At 49.8% G+C, this 18,547-nt stretch overlaps 1 protein-coding gene across 1 annotated transcript in view; it reads left to right on the top strand.

Moving 5' to 3' along the window:
* ELP3 (elongator acetyltransferase complex subunit 3) overlaps positions 1-18,547 on the top strand; it is a 92,755-nt gene that overhangs the window by 43,110 nt on the left and 31,098 nt on the right. Inside the window, exon 10 of the mRNA XM_032681613.1 lies at positions 15,710-15,903. Coding sequence (XP_032537504.1) covers positions 15,710-15,903 — 194 coding nt within the window. The remainder of the gene's footprint in view (positions 1-15,709; positions 15,904-18,547) is intronic.

Raw genomic sequence — 18,547 nt, forward strand, 5'->3', positions numbered from 1 at the left:
ACCAACTCCTTTCTTTTATTAATCTTTTTTTTTCCGGTGCACATAGGAGAGGTGTTCAGCAGGCTGATTCCTTCATTCCCAGGGATCCAGCTGATAGCAGATTCTCTCTTTCCTACCTTAAAATTTTATATCATCCTTTTGGGTTATTAGAACAACTTATTTCTATGTTGTGCTGCATAAATATTAGTCCAGGCTGGTAAATATTTAGACACTTCTACTGCATAAAACTAATGGGGCAGTGAAGAGAGGAACCCAGTGGAGGCACAAAGCTGCTCCTTGTGCAGGGTTCTCCGAAAATGTGGCATCTTCTCACAGTCATGGAATGGGTTGGGTGGGAAGGGACCTTAAAGCTGATCCAGTTCCAACCCTGACACTTTCCAGCATCCCAGGTTACTTCAAGGGAATTCAGCCTGGCCTTGGACACTCCCAGGGATCCAGGGGCAGCCACAGCTTCTCTGGGAATTCCAGCCCAGCCCCTCCCCACCCTCCCAGACAGGAATCCCTTCCCAGTATCCGACCTGAACCTACTCTGTTTCAGCTGAAAGCCGTCAGTGGGTGGTGGTGGCACCCACGCTGATCTGAGATCCCAAATTAGTGGGGGAAGATGCTGAGGGAGCGTCAACCCCTTTCTGTTCCTGATGAACTGAGGGGAGGGAGGTGGAAGCGAGGGAAGAGCAGGAATCTGGTGTTAGAGAATCCTGGAGCCCCAGAATGGGTTGGGTGGGAAGGGACCTCAAAGCTCATCCTGTTCCGACCTCGACACCTTCTACCATCCCAGGTTGCTCCAAGGGAATCCAACCTGGCCTTGGACACTCCCAGGGATCCAGGGGCAGCCACAGCTTCTCTGGGAATTCCAGACCAGCCCCTCCCCACCCTCCCAGCCAGGAATCCCTTCCCAATCTCCCACCTCTCCCTGCCCTCTGGCAGTGGGAAGCCATTCCCTGTGTCCTGTCCCTCCAGCCCTTGTCCCCAGTCCCTCTCCAGCTCTCCTGGAGCCCCTTTAGACTCTGGAATGTTCTCCAAGGTCTCCCTGGATCCTTCCCTTCTCCAGGCTGGACATTCTCAGCTCTCCCAGCCTGGATCCAGAGCCTGACATTGGATCCATCCACAGCCCAACTCCTCCCTGGGAAGGAGTTCAGGGAACAAGGGGGTTCCCTGGGAATGTCAGGACTCAGGGAAAGGTCCCCTTCCTCTTTCCTGCCTTTTCCATCCCTGACTTCCACAAAAATCCCTCTAAATGGATTGTAAGCTGAGTGTCCTTTATCCTGGAATTCCAGACTGGTTTGGGTGGGAAGGGACCTTAAAGATCATTCCGTTCCATGGGCAGGGACACCTCCCACTATCCCAGGTTGCTCCAACGTGGCCTTGGACACTCCCAGGGATCCAGGGGCAGCCACAGCTTCTCTGGGAATTCTATTCCACCCTCCCAGGAAAGAATTCCTTCACAATTTCCCACCTCTCCCTGCCCTCTGGCAGTGGGAAGCCATTCCCTGTGTCCTGTCCCTCCAGACCCTTGTCCCCAGTCCCTCTCCAGCTCTCCTGGAGCCTCTTTAGTCTCTGGAAGGGGCTCCAAGGTCTCCCTGGATCCTTCTCTTCTCCAGGTGAACACCCCCAGCTCTCCCAGCCTATCTGAAAATACCCTTGACTTTTTGGGACAAAAGACACCTTTGGCTTATCAGGAATCTTTACAGGTGTTTGATTTTTTAGTTTTAAATACGTTAGGGGAAAAAAAATCCCTTTATTTGTTGTGCCAGTCTCCTTCCCAGCCACCTGCTTTTCAGACCAGGGACAAAAGGAACCAAGCTGACTTTAGGAGGAGCTTTAAGCACCTTTGCCTTCATCACCAGTTGATATATGAATTCCAGAGGCTTCTCCTGGGAAGGCAATAACTTGCTGATTGTGCTGACCGGGGACTAAAAATCCTGGGTGCTTCTTCAACTTGAACAGGTAATTACAGTTCCAGGAGCAACGTTGCCTCTGTCCCTTCTGACCTATTGATTTCCAAGTGTCTCCTGCTCCTTCCATCCAGCAGCAAAGGTGCCCAGCACTTCTTCTTCTGCAAACATGTCAGAGCTCTGGGTGTGGGGTCAGCAACTGCTCTTCTGGTGATTTTATTAGTAATTCTTCCAAATATTATTTTTTTGATAGGAGTGTGTTGCCTGTATCTTTTATTATAGGTGTTTATTATTATTATTATTTTGACCTGCAGAGGTTGTGAATTCCATCCCTGGAAGTGTCCAAGGCCAGGTTGGACAGGGCTTGGAGCAACCTGGGGTGGTGGAAGGTGTCCCTGCCCATGGCAGGGGGTAGAACAAGATGGGCTTTAAGGTCCCCTCCAACCCAAATAATTCTGTAATTCTCTGATTCCATGGTTATTTTACAGTAATCTGGGATGGTGGAAGGTGTCCCTGCCCATGGCAGGGGGTGGAATGGGATGAGCTTTAGGGTCCCTTCCAACCCAAATAATTCTGGGATTCTGTGATTCCATGATTTTTTTACAGCAGGTGGCATGTGAGTGGCTTTTTCCCTGCCTCCATCATGAAGATTGTTCCAGTTGTGTATACAATTATTCCAGTTATATATACAATTATCCCCCTTATTACACAATTCCTCCAGTTATATATTCGATTATTACAGAGTGGATGTTCTGTCCCCGTGTCCCAGTTCTGCTGTGCTTTTCCCCCCCCACACACATTCCCCCATCCTGCCTGTCCTCCCCACTTCTTATTGATTCTTTTTATAGCCTCAGAGGATTTCCTTTCCACTTCAGGTCTTTCCACCCCGTCCCACATATGGGAAAACGCCGCGGGGAGGGAACATGCTCTGCTTCCTCCCTCCTCCCTCCCGGTCGTGCCAGGTAGTGTAAATGTTACACACACACACACACACACACACACAAACCATCAGACCCACTCCCAGGGCCTCCCTTAGCAGGTGGCCGGGGAAAATAATTAGAATAATAGCTGGAATAAATCAGGGACTCAGCGGGAATAATGGAATTGTCGCCAGAGCAGACACCTCATCCTGCGGAACGCCGTAAACGCTCGGCTCCGCCGCTGCACCGGGAGAGACATGAGGTGACTCTGGGGGTAAATGGTTGGGAGGATTCATGAATCACCCTCGCCGGCGGGGCTGCCATGCAGAACTTTTGGATTGAAGCAGGAACTTTGGGAAGGCTGGAGAATTCCCGCGGCGCTGTTACCGATCCCTCGTTCCGTTTCCGCGGAGCCGCTCGGCGGCAATGGGAGAACCAACAGCTGCTCTGGAATAACTCTTCCTAGTGCTAATGTTCCTAATATTCCTAATACTCCTAATATTCCTCTTTATTCGAGGATAAACATTCCCAAGTGACATATTTATTAATGGACACGATGTTGCTGTGTTGGCCCTTGGTTTTGTTTTTAGGGCTTTTTCCTGAGCGTGGTTTACTGTCGCTCTTCCTCTCGGTCCTCTGGCAGGGATGGCTCCAAGCCCATCTCAAACAGCTTTTAAGACCCCCTCATAGTTTAAATTAATCTAGGAAGCATTAAAAAAAAAAAAGGAAATGAGCCAGAAGATTAGGAATTTGGAGTGTGGGAAGTGTCAGGGGCCGGCAGAATCCGAAGGCACACGGGAGCTGGTGGATGTTCCCCAGATGGGCCTTCAGTTGTTGAGAAACTCTTTTAATCCTTGAGGAAATCCATGAGGAGATCCTGTGGCCTCACTGTGTCCATCTGAAGCCTCCCATGAATATAATTCCGAGGATAAAAACATAGGCAGGGCCATAGAATGGCGCTGGAGACAAAATCTCGGAGCGAGGAGATTTTCAGTCCCGTTCAGCAGAGCCTTTCTTTGTGTTCTTTAAATAAAATGCAATCACTGAATGATTAAGTCTGAAAATTCCTCTTCTTAGTCATGTGTCAAGCTGTTTGGTTTTTTTATCTGAAGGAGTTGCTAAATAAGCAATTTCCCAGAAAAGGACTAATTTTAGTGCAATGCCTGATGCATCCGTGCTCCAAGTGTGATTCCACTCCAGCAGTGGGTGAGATGAGTGTCCTTTCTTTTTTCTTCCCAGTGGATCTGACGTTGTCTCCGAACTTCCAACAATTTCAGCTGCAAACAAGGCCTCAGTTTTCCTGAGGGCTCCTGAGGTTGTTTGGTTTTTTTTGAACCGAGATGAAAATCATCATGAAACTAAAATATTGCTCCTCGATCCAGAGCTTTTAATAACTGTAATAAAAGACAGTTAAGCTGCTGATCTGCATTGATTTTTTCCTCCCTTTGGGAAGACAGCTCTGAAATGTTTAGTAGGGCTAAATGATTTTCCTTTCAATAACTGCTAAAGATCTCATTGAAAAGCTGTGATTTGCAGGTAGCCGGTTTTCTCCCTCTGAAAATATGCCTTTTTTTTTTTTTTTGGTTCATTGAAGGAACATATTAGATGGTATTTAATGCTCATTCCTGCAGTTCCTCTTGGAGCTTCTCTTGGAGTCTGAGCTGGTGCTGAAAAAGCTCTTCACTTCAGAAACAATTGTGGTTTCATGAACTATGACCAAAGCCATGGTAATTTTTATGTTAATGAGGGCGGTGGTGGCGAGGAACAGGCTATTTTTGGAAACTATTTTCACAGATAATTGCTCTTATATTTCTGTGGATAAAATACCTCCATAAAGCCCCTCTGCCTTTTCACATCTGCACAGGGTTGGACTGTGTGCCCAGAGATTCCCTCCCACTTCAGACTGGGTGGGAATGACTTTTAGGATCAAATTTAAATCCGAAGCAGAACCTCTTGGTGTAACAAAGTGGAAGAGCTGGGGGGTGTTCACCTGGAGAAGAGAAGGATCCAGGGAGAGCTTGGAGCCCCTTCCAGAGCCTAAAGGGGCTCCAGGAGAGCTGGAGGGGGACCAGGGACAAGGGCTGAAGGGACAGGACACAGGGAATGGCTTCCCACTGCCAGAGGGCAGGGAGAGATGGGAGATTGGGAAGGGATTCCTGACTGGGAGGGTTGGGAGGGTCTGGTCTGGAATTCCCAGAGAAGCTGTGGCTGCCCCTGGATCCCTGGGAGTGTCCAAGGCCGGGTTGGACAGGGCTTGGATCAACCTGGGATAACAGGAGGCGTTGGGGTTGGAATGGGATTATCTTTAAGGTCCCTTCCCACCCAAACCAGTCTGGCATTCCATGATTCCATAGAGCTGGGATGGCTCCAGGCTGAGGTTCTCAGTTTTTCAGCAGACAGTCCCTGTGGGATGTGATTCCATGGGATTGAAGCAACAAACTGAGCTCCAGAGAGAGCTTGGAGAACATTCCAGAGCCTAAAGGGGCTCCAGGAGAGCTAGAGAGGGATTTGAGACAAGGGCTGGAGGGACAGGACACAGGGAATGGCTTCCCAGTGCCAGAGGGCAGGGAGAGATGGGAGACTGGGAAGGAATTCTTGACTGTGAGAGTGGGGAGGGAGTGGAATGGAATTCCCAGAGAAGCTGTGGCTGCCCCTGGATCCCTGGGAGTGTCCAAGACCAGGTTGGAGCAACCTGGGATAGTGGAGGTGTCGGGGTTGGAGCTGGATGATCTTTAAGGTCTCTCCCAACCCAAACCCATCTGGATCCTTTGATAAGGACATGAGGAATTGCAGAGCTGTGTGGAAATCCTGCATTTATGATGGTCTTGAATTGCTGCCTTTGTCTCTGTGAATCAGTATTTTATTTCCTCCAGCTCCCAACTGTTAAAGTTGTGATAATCCCAATCCCTGCCTCAAAATACCCTCCCATTCAGGAAAAACCTGCTGCAGTTGAGACCCTTTTTCCACCTGAACTGAAAGATCATTTCTAGTCTCTCCCTGTCTCAGCAGTCGGTTTTTTTCACACCAGAAAACATCAGAGGGGTGATTTTTGGGCTGGTTTTTTTTCACTAAGACCCCTTGCTGCTGAACATATGGCTGGGAACACAGAGCCAAAGAGAAAGGAGCCCAGGAATAAAGGGATAAGTCTTGGATAGAGAGTGTGAATTTGCCAGGCGTTTGGGCAAAGAGAGCATCATGCAGTAAAATATGTATTTTAGTGCAAATCACATACTTGTCATCAAACAGTAATGGTCAAATTACATTTTTGAGGACTTAGTTGTTGGCTTCGTGCGAGTTTTTATGGGTTTTTAATTAAAAAAAGCCTCTTGGAAAAGCAAAATGGTTTTGCTGTGAACATAAACGAGGGAAGCTTTGGAGGGGCTCTGTGGGGTGGGAGAGAGCTCGTGGTCGTGTCGATGTTCCTTCTGGAAAGGAGAGGTCTGATGAAGGTGGATCAGATGACTAAAGGCAGCACAGAGTTACTGGAGTCGATGTTTTGGGGTTTTTTTAGGAGAGAAAAACTTTACCCGGGTTTTGCACTTCAGACAATGAAAAAACGCTTTATTTCCTGTGCTCGGCCCTTGAGGGGAAAGCTGACCCTTCCAGAAATGTCAGAACCGGGAGTTTCTGCGCTCGGTAAAAAAGCGAAGGTGAAACTTCAGGGGCAGATTGATTGAGGAATTCTCCCGGGGTTTTTCCCAACCTGCGTAATAAATGGAGCCGCGCTCGGAGCACCTGCACGGCCCCGGCAGATGGGGCTGCTCGGTGCACTGAGCACAATCTGGAGAGATTTGTCTTGGTGCTCCTCACAGAGCCCGCGCTCAGGAGTCAAACCCACGCTCCCAAGGTCGGGCTGTTCGCGCCCGAGGCCTTTCCCAAAGGTGGGAATGTCTCGTCCTGTTATTGAGCTGGACTTCAGCGAAGCTTTTGAGACCGTCTCCCACAGCAGACTCCTGAAAAAGCTGCAGCCCATGGCTTGGGCAGGGGCACTCTCTGCTGGGTTAGGGGCACTCTCTGCTGGGTTAGGAATTGGCTGAGGGCTGGGTCCAGAGAGTGGTGGGGAACGGAGATGCATCCAGTTGGTGGCCGGTCACTAGAGGTGTCCCCAGGGATCAGTGCTGGGCCCAGTCCTGTTAAATGTCTTTATCGATGATTTAGATGAGGGGATGGAGTCCCACCATTAGCAAATTTGTGGATGACACTAAGCTGAGGGGGAGTGTGGATCTGCTGGAAGGCAGGAGGGCTCTGCAGAGGGACCTGGACAAGCTGGATCCATGGGATGATTCCAACGGGATGAGGTTCCACAAGGCCAAGGGCCGGGTCCTGCCCTTTGGCCACAACAACCCCCGGCAGCTCCAGGCTGGGCCAGAGGGGCTGGAGAGCAGCCAGGCAGGAAGGGAGCTGGGAGTTGGGATGGCCAGGAAGCTGAACGGGAGCCAGAGTGTGCCCAGGGGGCCAAGAGGTCCGATGGATCGTGGCCTGGATGAGGAAGAGTGTGGCAGCAGGAGCAGGGAAGGGATTGTGCCCCTGTGAGGCCACCCCTGGAGTGCTGTGTCCAGCTCTGGGCCCTCAGCTCAGGAAGGACATGGAGGGGCTGGAACAGGGCCACGGAAGAGCAACGAGGCTGGGAAGGGACTGGAGCACAATTCCCATGAGGAGAGGCTGAGGGAGATGTGGGGTCTCAGCCTGGAGAGGAGGAGGCTCAGGGGAGACCTCATCCCTCTGCACAACTCCCTGGCAGGAGGGGGGAGCCGGGTGGGATTGGGCTCTTCTCCCAGGAAGCAGCAGTAGGACAAGAGGGCTTGGCCTCCAGCTGTGCCAGGGGAGGGGCAGGTTGGATATTCGGAAGAAATTTTTTCCATGGAGAGGGATCAGCCCTTGGAATGGGCTGCCCAGGGAGGGGGTGGAGTCACTTCCCTGGAGGTGTTCAAGGACAGACTGGATGTGGCATCAGTGCCATGGACTGGGAACCATGGTGGGGTTGGATCAAGGGTTGGACTTGATGATCTCAGAGGTGCTTTCTAACCCAGCTGATTCCATGATTCTATGATTCTATGAGTTGTGTTGTTGCAGCACTGGGGACGTCACAGGGCAGGTTCTCCTCGAGTTCTGGGTGAACTTGGAGACAGCAAGTATATCCAGCAGGAGGAAACCTGTAGATCCTGGCAGTCCAGGAGGAAAAATAGTCCTTGGAATGGATGGGATGGGATGGGATGGGATGGGATGGGATGGGATGGGATGGGATGGGATGGGATGGGATGGGATGGGATGGGGAGCACTTTCCTCCTTTTCTGGCATCTGGAGTTTCCTGTCCTGTTTAACGTGGTCATATTTTCTTAGCGGAGCGAAAGGTTGTGAGGATTCACCTGGAAAAAATTCCCTTTGGTGTGTGGATTTGAGGGTTTTGAGGCTCTTGGAAGGGAGGAGATTTAACAGCTCGAAGGGTCAGTTTACAAGGTCCTTTAGAGAGCAGGGAAACAAATCCCAGTTTTCTTAGTTGACATTCCAGGTGTCAAATGAGACATCACAGAACAACCTCAAACTGCTCCTCAGCAGAGAACTGACCCTCTTGTGGCAGAACTCGTGGGGTTTGTGTCACTTTTAGTGGCTTCCATAATCATATTTATCTATGTAATATGTACATATAAATAATTAATAAATCAAATCTGACTCCTTGAGTGTGCCGGGAGCTGAAAGAATTTTATTCCGGAGCTGTCGAGAGTCAGGAAAGTTAAAATTCCCTGGAGTGCTGTCTTTCCTCCCCTTGATCACAGAATGCTTTTTGGGAGCTCCCAGGAGAGATGGAAATTTGGATCACCTGCTTTAGGAACTTCTTCCCCCTTGGTCACATCCACGGGAGGTTTTACCATGAGTGCAGACGTGAGGAGGGAGTGATTTGGGATCGTTTAGGTTTTAAAAGACCTTTTAGATCATCAAGTCCAACCATCCCCCAGCACTGCCAAGCACTGCCCCACATCCACAGGGACTTTAAATCCCTCCAGGGATGGAGACTCCACCACTGGACGGCCCTTTCCCTGAAGGAATTGTTCCCAATATCCAACCTGAACCTCCCCTGGTGCAACTTGGGGCCATATCCTGTTGTCCCACTGCGCTCCCTGAAGGAACATTTGGATGGACAGCAAGTGTTGCTCATTCTCCCTCAGGGTAACACCTGATGGACCTCAAAAACAGGGATAAATCCGGCCCAGCATCAACTCCCCATCTTCCTGAACGGTCTGTGTGGCGTTCTGGTAACTCAGACAAGTGTAAACTCAACGTCATGGAAAGTTACAGTCGTTAAATGACTTTAAAACGACCATTCCCGGCTCCCTGCCTTTCCCAGCTGCTGCTCCGCGACGTGTGCGTTCCCAGGCTGCTCCAAAGGCAGGGAAAAGGCACATTTCAGCGTGTCTTTCTCGGTCACTGGGCCATTGTCTGCGCCAGTGAATGCAGATCCTATCGTCAGGGTTTAATTAGCCCGGCATTTACAAGGAAAATGCAAATTGAGAGCTAAAATGGAGCCACATTTTGGAGCCACGAGCTCCCGTTAATGCATATAATTAAAGCACTAAGTGATTGTTCCTTCCCTGTGGAGTTGGGGAGTGTCACTCAAGGCAGGAGCTTTCAAGGGCTCCCAGTATTCCTGGTTATAAATAATCCAGCTGATGGAGATAAGGAATGCCGGAATATGGAGAGCGCAGATAATGTTCTTCTTATTCACAGGATGAATTTAATCATCTACTTTAATGCAGGGGACCGTGGTGGAGGAACCCATTCAGGAATCAGGCTGAGTGGCACCTGCTTTGGGGTGGGCAGTCACTAAAAAAGAGATTTCCACCTTTATTCTGAGCAAACCCTGAGGTTTCGGTGAAGTCCTTCCAAAAACTGCTGCATTTTTAAGTTTTTAAGACTGGATGTGAAAATGGGACTGAACCGCTCACGGTGACCCCAAATTGTTTGACCTTTCCATGGCAGCTCTGCCAGGGGGGACTCAGGGGTTTTCTGATTGAAAAGGTTGTTGCAAGAGCACAAAAAAGGGAAATATTTGAGTTCAGGACGTCATGTCCTCTTATTCCATGGAAGGTGTCCTTGCCCATGTTAAGGTTGGGACTGGATGACCTTTAGTGTCCCTTCTAGCCCAAACCATTCCATGATTCTGTGATTATAATCTGATTTTTTTTTTTTTGCTTCATGGGATTTTTCATTGACTTTTGGTTTTCCACTCCTGTCTTTTCTTGGACAGCAATGACAATGTCACACAGTTTTTAAGACTGGATGTGAAAATGGGACTGAACCGCTCACGGTGACCCCAAATTGTTTGACCTTTCCATGGCAGCTCTACCAGGGGGGACTCAGGGGTTTTCTGATTGAAAAGGTTGTTGCAAGAGCACAAAAAAGGGAAATATTGGAGTTCAGGACGTCATGTCCTCTTATTCCATGGAAGGTGTCCTTGCCCATGTCAGGGTTGGGACTGGATTAGCTTTAAGGTCCCTTCCAGCCCAAACCATTCCATGTCCATGATGCTGTGATTATAATCTGATTTTTTTTTTTTTTTTTTTTTTTACTTCCTGGGATTTTTCATTGTCTTTTGATTTCCACTCCTGTCTTTTCTTGGACAGCAATTTTTAGGACTGAAAGGGATTGGTGGGAGTTGGGCAGGAGGATTCCATGGTGCTCTTTGACACGTATTCCTTGATGGAAAAATCAGAGACCTCTTCGGCACCCAAACCACTAATTTTCCACCCCTTTTTGGGCCCTGGTTATTCCAGGGGCAGGGAGTTTATGGTGGATCCTGTAGATGCCATTAGCTCTGATAACAGGGAACTTCAATCCCTGAGCTCCTCAGACACGTGGATAACCCTGCACATGGAATGTGTGTCCGTGGGATCCCGTTAAGATTCATGGTTTGGAATTCCCAAAGCAGCTGCTCCTACAGGGGAAAGATGTTCAGTGGAGCTCAGGTGAAGCAAAAGAATTGTGGATTCCGGGATTCTCTGGGCGCCCATTTTATTTACTGTGGAAAAACTCCTCGGTTTTTCTCCCATAAATTGAGGAATGTTATGAGAAATGTTATTTTAAGGGGTGAAAAGGTCCACATTTTGAACCCACAAATCATTTAAGTTTCAGCTGATCTGAGTTGCCCTTTTTTTCTTTAATTATGATGTTTTCTTTAATTATGATTTTTTCTTCAATTATAAATATTATAAATAATTTTTCTTTAATTCTAAATAAAGCAATTAATTAGGATTAAATCTCTCCCATCCTGTCCATTGTCTACACTCCCGAATTTACATTTTCCTTAATTATCTGAGATGTTTTAAATGCTTTGAGTCTTTACCTGGAGGGGAAAAAAACTTCAAGCAGAGTTGGTTTAGTAGCTTTGAAGTTGGTTGTGCTTCCATTTGGAATATTCCTGAGTGGGGAGCCCTGTCCTGCATCCTCCAGAGATCCAGAAATTCTGGGAATACGTAGGGGTCCGTTCTCTCTGGGTCATTTTTAACCTCTGTCTCCACTGTCTGGAGGATTATCCCTGACTCAGAGCTTCCTGGAGCTGATGGAAAGCCTCCTGTTGACTCCAGTGCTAAGGATGGTGGTCTCTGGAACAGATATTTTCGGGATTGAGTTTGTTTTGGCAGGAAACCGCTCGGAAGGTTTTTATCAGCCAGAGACACCTTTTAAGGTGTCTAATTAAAAATAAAAAAAAAAAAAAAAGAGGCTACAAGTCCCACTAAAGCTTGGCATGTGGAAGCATTTTCTAGCTCCTTTGTTTCGTGAGAGGCTTAATCAAAACTGTTTGTAAGAGGGAAAAGGTTAAGCCTTTAAATATTGGGGATTTACAGACGCCGTTCCAAGTTCGACGTTGGAAAAAGGGGTTCAGAAAACAAGGCAATACTGCCATGGTATCTGGGAAATTAATTACTTCTGGAATGAGCTGGAGGAGTATTTGGAGCAAGAATCACAGAATCATAGAATCAGAGAATCAGCGGGGCTGGAAAAGAGCTCCGAGATCATGGAGTCCAACCCTTGATCCAACCCCGCCATGGTTCCCAGCCCATGGCACTGATGCCACATCCAGTCTGTCTTTAAACACCTCCAGGGAAGTGACTCCACCCCCTTCTGGGCAGCCCATTCCAAGGGCTGATCACTGTCTCTGGAAAAAATTCCCTCCTGATACCCAACCCAACCCTCCCCTGGCACAACTGGAGGCCGAGCCCTCTTGTCCTACTGCTGCTTCTTGGGAGAAGAGCCCGATCCCACCCGGCTCCCCCCTCCTGCCAGGGAGTTGTGGGGTGGGATGAGGTCCTTCCTGATCCCTCTTTTCTCCAGGCTGAGCCCCCCCAGCTCCCTCAGCCTCTCCTCATGGGAATTGTGCTCCAGATCCTTCCCAGCCTCACTGCTCTTCCCTGGCCCTGCTCCAGCCCCTCCATGTCCTTCCTGAGCTGAGGGCCCAGAGCTGGACCCTGGACAGGGGCACAATCCCTTCCCTGCTCCTGCTACCACCCTGATCCCGATCCAGGCCAGGATCCATCGGCCCTCTTGGCCCCCTGGGCACACTCTGGCTCCTGTTCAGCTTCCTGGCCATCCCAACTCCCAGCTCCCTTCCTGCCTGGCTGCTCTCCAGCCCCTCTGGCCCAGCCGGGGGTTGTTGTGGCCAAAGGGCAGGACCCGGCCCTTGGCCCTGTGGAACCTCATCCCGCTGGAATCATCCCATGGATCCAGCTTGTCCAGGTCCCTCTGCAGAGCCCTCCTGCCTTCCAGCAGATCCACACTCCCCCCAGCTCGCTGTCACCTGCACATTTGCTGATGGTGAGACTCCATTCCCTCATCCAGGTCATCAGCAAAGACATTAAACAGTGCTGAGTTTAAGGGTTAAACTCAGAGCTGAAGGAATAAATAGGAAAACCCATGGATTTTTTTCCGAAGACCGGCGTTGCCGGGATGTGAAGCGGCACCGTCGGGTGGCTCCCGGCGCTGACGTCAAACGTGCAGAGGGCACGAAGTGACAAAATTCTGGGTGGGATTGGAAACCTTCCCTCCTGACCTTGCCTGGGCTGGGTGGTTTTAACCTCCCTTTCCTCCTCCCATCTGCCTGGTGAATCAGGGCTCTGCCTGGTGAATCACACAGGCTTTTGTGCTCAGGACCGTGGGGAATATTATCACACAGCCTCGCTGGGAGCCCTTTTTTTCCCCGCTGGAGTGGTTGAGGTACCTCTTGTACCTCGTTGGAGAAGCAGCGTCACTTCCTTTCCTTAATGTCCTTGGTCAGAGCAGTCCCCTCACACACCGTCTTCTCATTCTTCCTTTCATAGCCGCTTTGTTTTCCGCCCACAAAAGGTGGAATTCGGGCCATGTGGGTTGTTAGGGAACAAGAGGACGCAGAATCACTTCTCTGACCTCGTATGACTTCATGTTACACACCCACTGCACCTGCCTGGCTTGAGAATCAGTGCAGGGATTTGTGTTTTCCCTCTCTCTTTGCGTCTGGAGCATTGGATGCTCCTCAGGAGTGGGAATGGTGGTCAGCCAAGGGCAGGGAATGCCAGCCTTCCTTGACAGCCACTGGACCAACCTGGAAATCAGCCTGAACCCTTGGAGCAGAGGGGAATTCCCATGGTTTCAGGAGATCCATTAAACAGAGGTGATGGTCTCCTGCTGTCAGATCCCGTTTCTGACCTCGGTTCCTTACTGGGAGTTGACTCCATGATCCTCATGGATCCCTTCCAACTCTACATTCTCCGTAACCCAGCCCAACAAAACAGGAGGATTCTCCCCAAAAAACACATGTTGGGTTCTGTCACATTTGTGAGGTGACTCATCCCGGTCAAGGAGCCATCAGGAATCGGAGCTGGCACGAGGTTGGGAGCTGGAAGTGTGGGCAGGGCACGGATCCATCCCATCTCCTGCCCCTGGAGCTGCAGCACCGGCCAGCCCAGAGGGCCTCAAATGAGTCATTTGTGTCCTGTCCCCACAGCTGGTGATGATTTTAGGGTTAGATATGAGGAAGGAATTATTTGAGATGAGGGTGGGGAGGCCCTGGCATGGGTTGCTCAGAAAAGCTCTGGCTCCCCCTGGATCCCTGGAAGTGTCCAAGGCCAGGTTGGACAGGGCTTGGAGCAACCTGAGATCGCGGAAGGTGTCGGACTTGGAACTGGAAGAACTTTAAAGTCCCTTCCAACCCAACCATTCCATGATTCTGTGACTTTATCCCTTATCCAGATCTTGTTTGGTTTCTTACACTGCCTCAGCTGTCCCCATCTCTCTGCAAGGCTGTGTCTAAATGGAAAAGCTGTTTTTTCCCTGTTTCTGTTTTCCAGCTGGCTTGGCTCCCAGCTCTGTGTTTCCCTGGAGCTGCCCAGGGTGTCCCTGGAATGCCAGGGGCGGGGGCTGCTGGAGCTGGCACTGGCTTGGGCAGGGAGAGGGAGAGTCAGGAACAACCTGGGCTGCTGTGGTCCTGCCATGTCTCTGACCTCTTTCCCACCCTTGTGGTGGATCCAGCATCCCCTGAAGTGTGAGCAGGTCCATTTTGGTGGGGTTTGTCGTGTTGAAGGGAGGGTTTAACACACACCAGGTGTGGGAAATGTTGCAAAATATCCAAGTGGGTTGGGAATGCAGACAGGCTGGGAGAGCTAGGGGTGTCCAGCTGGGAGAAGAGAAGGCTCCAGTTTGACCTTGGAGCCCCTTCCAGAGCCTAAAGGGGCTCCAGGAGAGCTGGAGAGGGCTGGAGGGACAAGACCCAGGGAATGGCTTCCCATTGGGAGAGGGCAGGGAGAGATGGGAGATTGGGAAGGAATTCCTGGCTAGGAGGGTGTTGAGGGGCTGGGCTGGATTTACAAGAGAAACTGTGGCTGCCCCTGGATCCCTGGAAGTGTCCAAGGCCGCATTGGATGGGTTTTGGAGCAACCTGGGATAGTGGGAGATGTCAGGGTTGGAACTGGATGAGCTTTAAGGTCCCTTCCCACCCAAACCATTCCATGATTCCGGACAACTAGTGAAGCACTTCAGCAGCAGCTGGTGAGACCACACACCAACCATTAACTCACCTTAACAAACCTGTGTGGGTTTTTATTCCTGTGAGAATCCCATGCTGGAGAGAGGGATCAAGCCGTGGATATCAAGTGTTCCACGGTCTAATCCAACCTGAGCCCCTGGCCCGCGGATCCCGTTGCAGCGAGGCCGTGTCATCACTTAACTCAATTTAATGCTTGCTTGGGTTCGGGGGGGGGGCTTTGGAGTTTGGTTTTTTTTTTTTCCATTTGCAAGTGATTTTATTTTAATTGTCATCACTGGAAATTTAATCTGCAGAAAAAAACCCGACACGCGAGCCGGAGCCGCTCTGTTGGCGGCACAAAACGGAATAAAGCAGGAATAAAGCAGGAGCTGCACTTCATCCTGCCGTTTCCCTGGGCCTGTTGAGAACATCATTGCAGAATAAATCTGTTTTTCTTCATTGCTATTCAAATGATGTGGCCCAGACACATTGATTAATCTCTAAGTGTGGCCCTGCTGAGATGGGAGATAAGTACCCTCATTCCTATTGTTCTAATTCCGAGCACAGTCTGTTACAATAAATGCTGCAATATCTATTGAATTCCTGCTGAAAGGTACGAGCAAGGCACAGATTTGACTCTCTCGGTGTTGCCATGTGGATTAATTTTATTTTTTTTTCTCCCTCAATGTCTTTTTTTTTTTTTTTTCAAACCCAGAACACGCTCCTCTCGTTTCCAAACCCGCCACGAGCTGATAAACGCTCCCAACCCAGGAATTCTTCAAACGTACTTAAAATTACCTTTTGCAAAACCCCTCTGGAAATCAGTTTTGTTTGAAGCTTGGAGAAATGTGGTTTCTTTCGCCCTGACTCCCCTTTTTTTTTTTTTTTTTGTTCCGTTCCTGCAGGAGTTTTTCGAGAATCCCGCTTTTCGCCCCGACGGGATGAAGCTCTACCCGACCCTGGTGATCCGTGGCACCGGCCTGTACGAGCTCTGGAAAACTGGGAGATACAAGAGCTACCCCCCCAGCACTCTGGTGGATCTGGTGGCCCGAATCCTGGCCCTTGTCCCCCCCTGGACTCGCGTGTACCGTGTCCAGAGGTAATTTTCCATGCCTACGGATTTGCTGCGCTCGGAGGGAATCCAGACTTTTGCAGCGAGATCTGACTCAGCCTTTCATTATTTCTCAGCCTCAATCATTAATTCACTAAAGGTCTTTAAAACTGCTTCAGGTTTTTTTTTTTTTTGCTTTGAAACCTCTTCAGGCTGGGAGAGGCCGAGGAGGATGAGGAGCTCTTTAGGTGGAACTCCATGTCCAGAAATTTCTGGAGGCTCCGCTTCCTCCGGCAGCGAGACAAGAGCCTGGGATGCAGCCCTTTAATGATCCTGAGGGATAATTGCCTCTTGGCTGTGGGGGAACATTCCTCTCTTTGTGGCAGGAGCTGTGAGCTGTGTCATTTTTCTGGCTGTGGAGGCTTCCTCTCTCTCCCCGTGGGCGTTGCAGGGTTTTCGGGAACGTTCTGTGGTGGCACCATTATTCCCAGCACCCACCTCCCGGAATTATGGATAATCATTCCATTAGCAGTGTGGGGTCTTCCCTGGGTTATTTTGCTTCTGTTATCTCCTAAATCTGCCTGATAATAGGAAGGGAGGTTGTAAACACTTCCCTACTTTTGCATGCACAGACAATACTCCGTTGGCTCCCGGCTCCGTGAGTTGGAATCGGTTCCAATCCCGTGCTCTCCAAGAGGAGAGTGAGGAATGAGACCTCACCTGCCTGGGTTTCTCCAAAAGAATTTGCTTTTGTGCCTGATTGGAAGGGTGACAAAGTGGGGATAAGCAGAGAAACGTGTCAGAGAAGGAGGTGGCCAAAGGGAAGAAACAATGGGAAACTCTGACCAAGAAATTCTGGATTCAGGAATAAAATTCTAAAATGCCCATTTAAAAACTAACCTTGCTCAAAATTTTATGTGTTTACAGTGGCACAGAAAAGAATAAGGCATTGAGGAAACCTTGGAGGGCTGGGAAGAATCACTGGAAGGGGGAGGATCTGCTGGTGGCAAAGCTGGAATGGGAGATGGGATGAGATGCAGGTCAGGGAAGTTTGGCATCAAACTCCAGGTGGTTTTGCTGTAAATCCTGGGATCACCATAACAGAGGAGGAAAAGTTCTTAATGTCTTGGTCTGGAATAGGATGAACCACTGGGGAATGCAGCCACGAAAAGCATTTTTTTCAGGATAACTCCTTTTAGAGATGGAAGTGTCGATGCAGCAGCCGGAGCAGGCTTTGGGAATGCCTTGTGTGGAATAATCCCCATCTTCAGGAGAATGAACTGTGGGAATATGTGCAGGGCAGCATCAGTCTTTTTTAGGAAGGATAGATGTGGACATAAATGACCTCTGAGAGAAGGAAAATTGTGGAATCACAGAATGGTTCAGGTTGGAATGGACCTTAAAACTCATCCCATTCCAACCCCCTGCCACGGGCAGGGAGCATTTTAAGAAATAACCTTTTAAGGAATTACCTTTTAAAGGAATTGCCTTTTAAGAAACAGGAGCATTGATTTGGGCAGAGAACAAGAAAATTAGGAGTAGCCTGGCATGAAACAAGGCGGGAATGTGGGAATTCATGGTCAGGACAGAGATTCCAAGGAGTAGCTCGTTCCTGATGCCGTCACCGCGGCATCACATCTAAATCCAGCAGGTTTATTCCTCAAGGATGGCAGCCTAGCAGGTCTTTTCCTGAGGAATTCAGGCCTGGGAAAGGCTTTGCTTGGTGTGCTGTCACCCTGAGCCCCCCTTCCAGCTGTCAGTTGGGATGTTCCGGTGCAGTTTTCCCGCTTCCCAGCTCGCGGCAGCTGGAACATGTCCATGGTGATTATGGATTTTTACACCTCCGGAGCGGAGCCCAGGAGTTATTACTTGGACCTGAATTGCTTCCAGGGCTGTTGTGTGACTCAGGAACAGGATAATGAACAAAGCCAAGGTTTCTGAAAACATCCACGGGCTGTTCCCAACAATGGGAGCGACTTTTCCCTTGTTCTCCGCTGCATCCCAGGCCCTTTCCATCTCCACGAGTCCACCTTCCTTCACAGCTTCCCTTTCCAGGCTCTCTTTCCACGGTGCTTTCAGATTCAGCTCGTGCCCAGAGAACAGGTTATCCTGACAGGAAAGCTGGAGAGGGAAGGGAATACAAGGGTATGGAATGACAAGGACAAGGGGGAACGGCTTTAAGCTGAGAGTAGGTTTAGATGAGATATTAGGATTAGATATTGGGAAGGAATTCTTGGCTGTGAGGGTGGTGAGGGGCCAGAATGGAATCCCCAGAGAAGCTGTGGCTGCCCCTGGATCCCTGGAAGTGTCCAAGGCCAGGCTGGATGGGCTTGGAGCAACTTGGGATAGTGGGAAGTGTCCCTTCCCATGGCAAGGGGTGGAACTGGATGAGCTTTAAGGTCCCTTCCCACCCAAACCCTGCTGGGATTTGGTGGTTCCATGAGGCTGGGATGTCTCCAGGCTGAGATTCTCAGTTTCCCATCAGACAAATCCTGTGGGATGCAGTTCCAAGGAATTAAAACACTGAACTCCAGGAAGAGTCTGGAGCCCCTTCCAGAGCCTAAAGGGGCTCCAGGAGAGCTGGAGAGGGATTTGGGACAAGGACTGGAGGGACAGGATGCAGGGAATGGCTTCCCAGTGCCAGAGGGCAGGGAGAGATGGGAGATTGAGAAGGAATTCCTGGCTGTGAGGG

This window comes from Chiroxiphia lanceolata, chromosome 3 (assembly GCF_009829145.1).
Source record: "Chiroxiphia lanceolata isolate bChiLan1 chromosome 3, bChiLan1.pri, whole genome shotgun sequence".
NCBI lineage: Eukaryota > Metazoa > Chordata > Aves > Passeriformes > Pipridae > Chiroxiphia > Chiroxiphia lanceolata.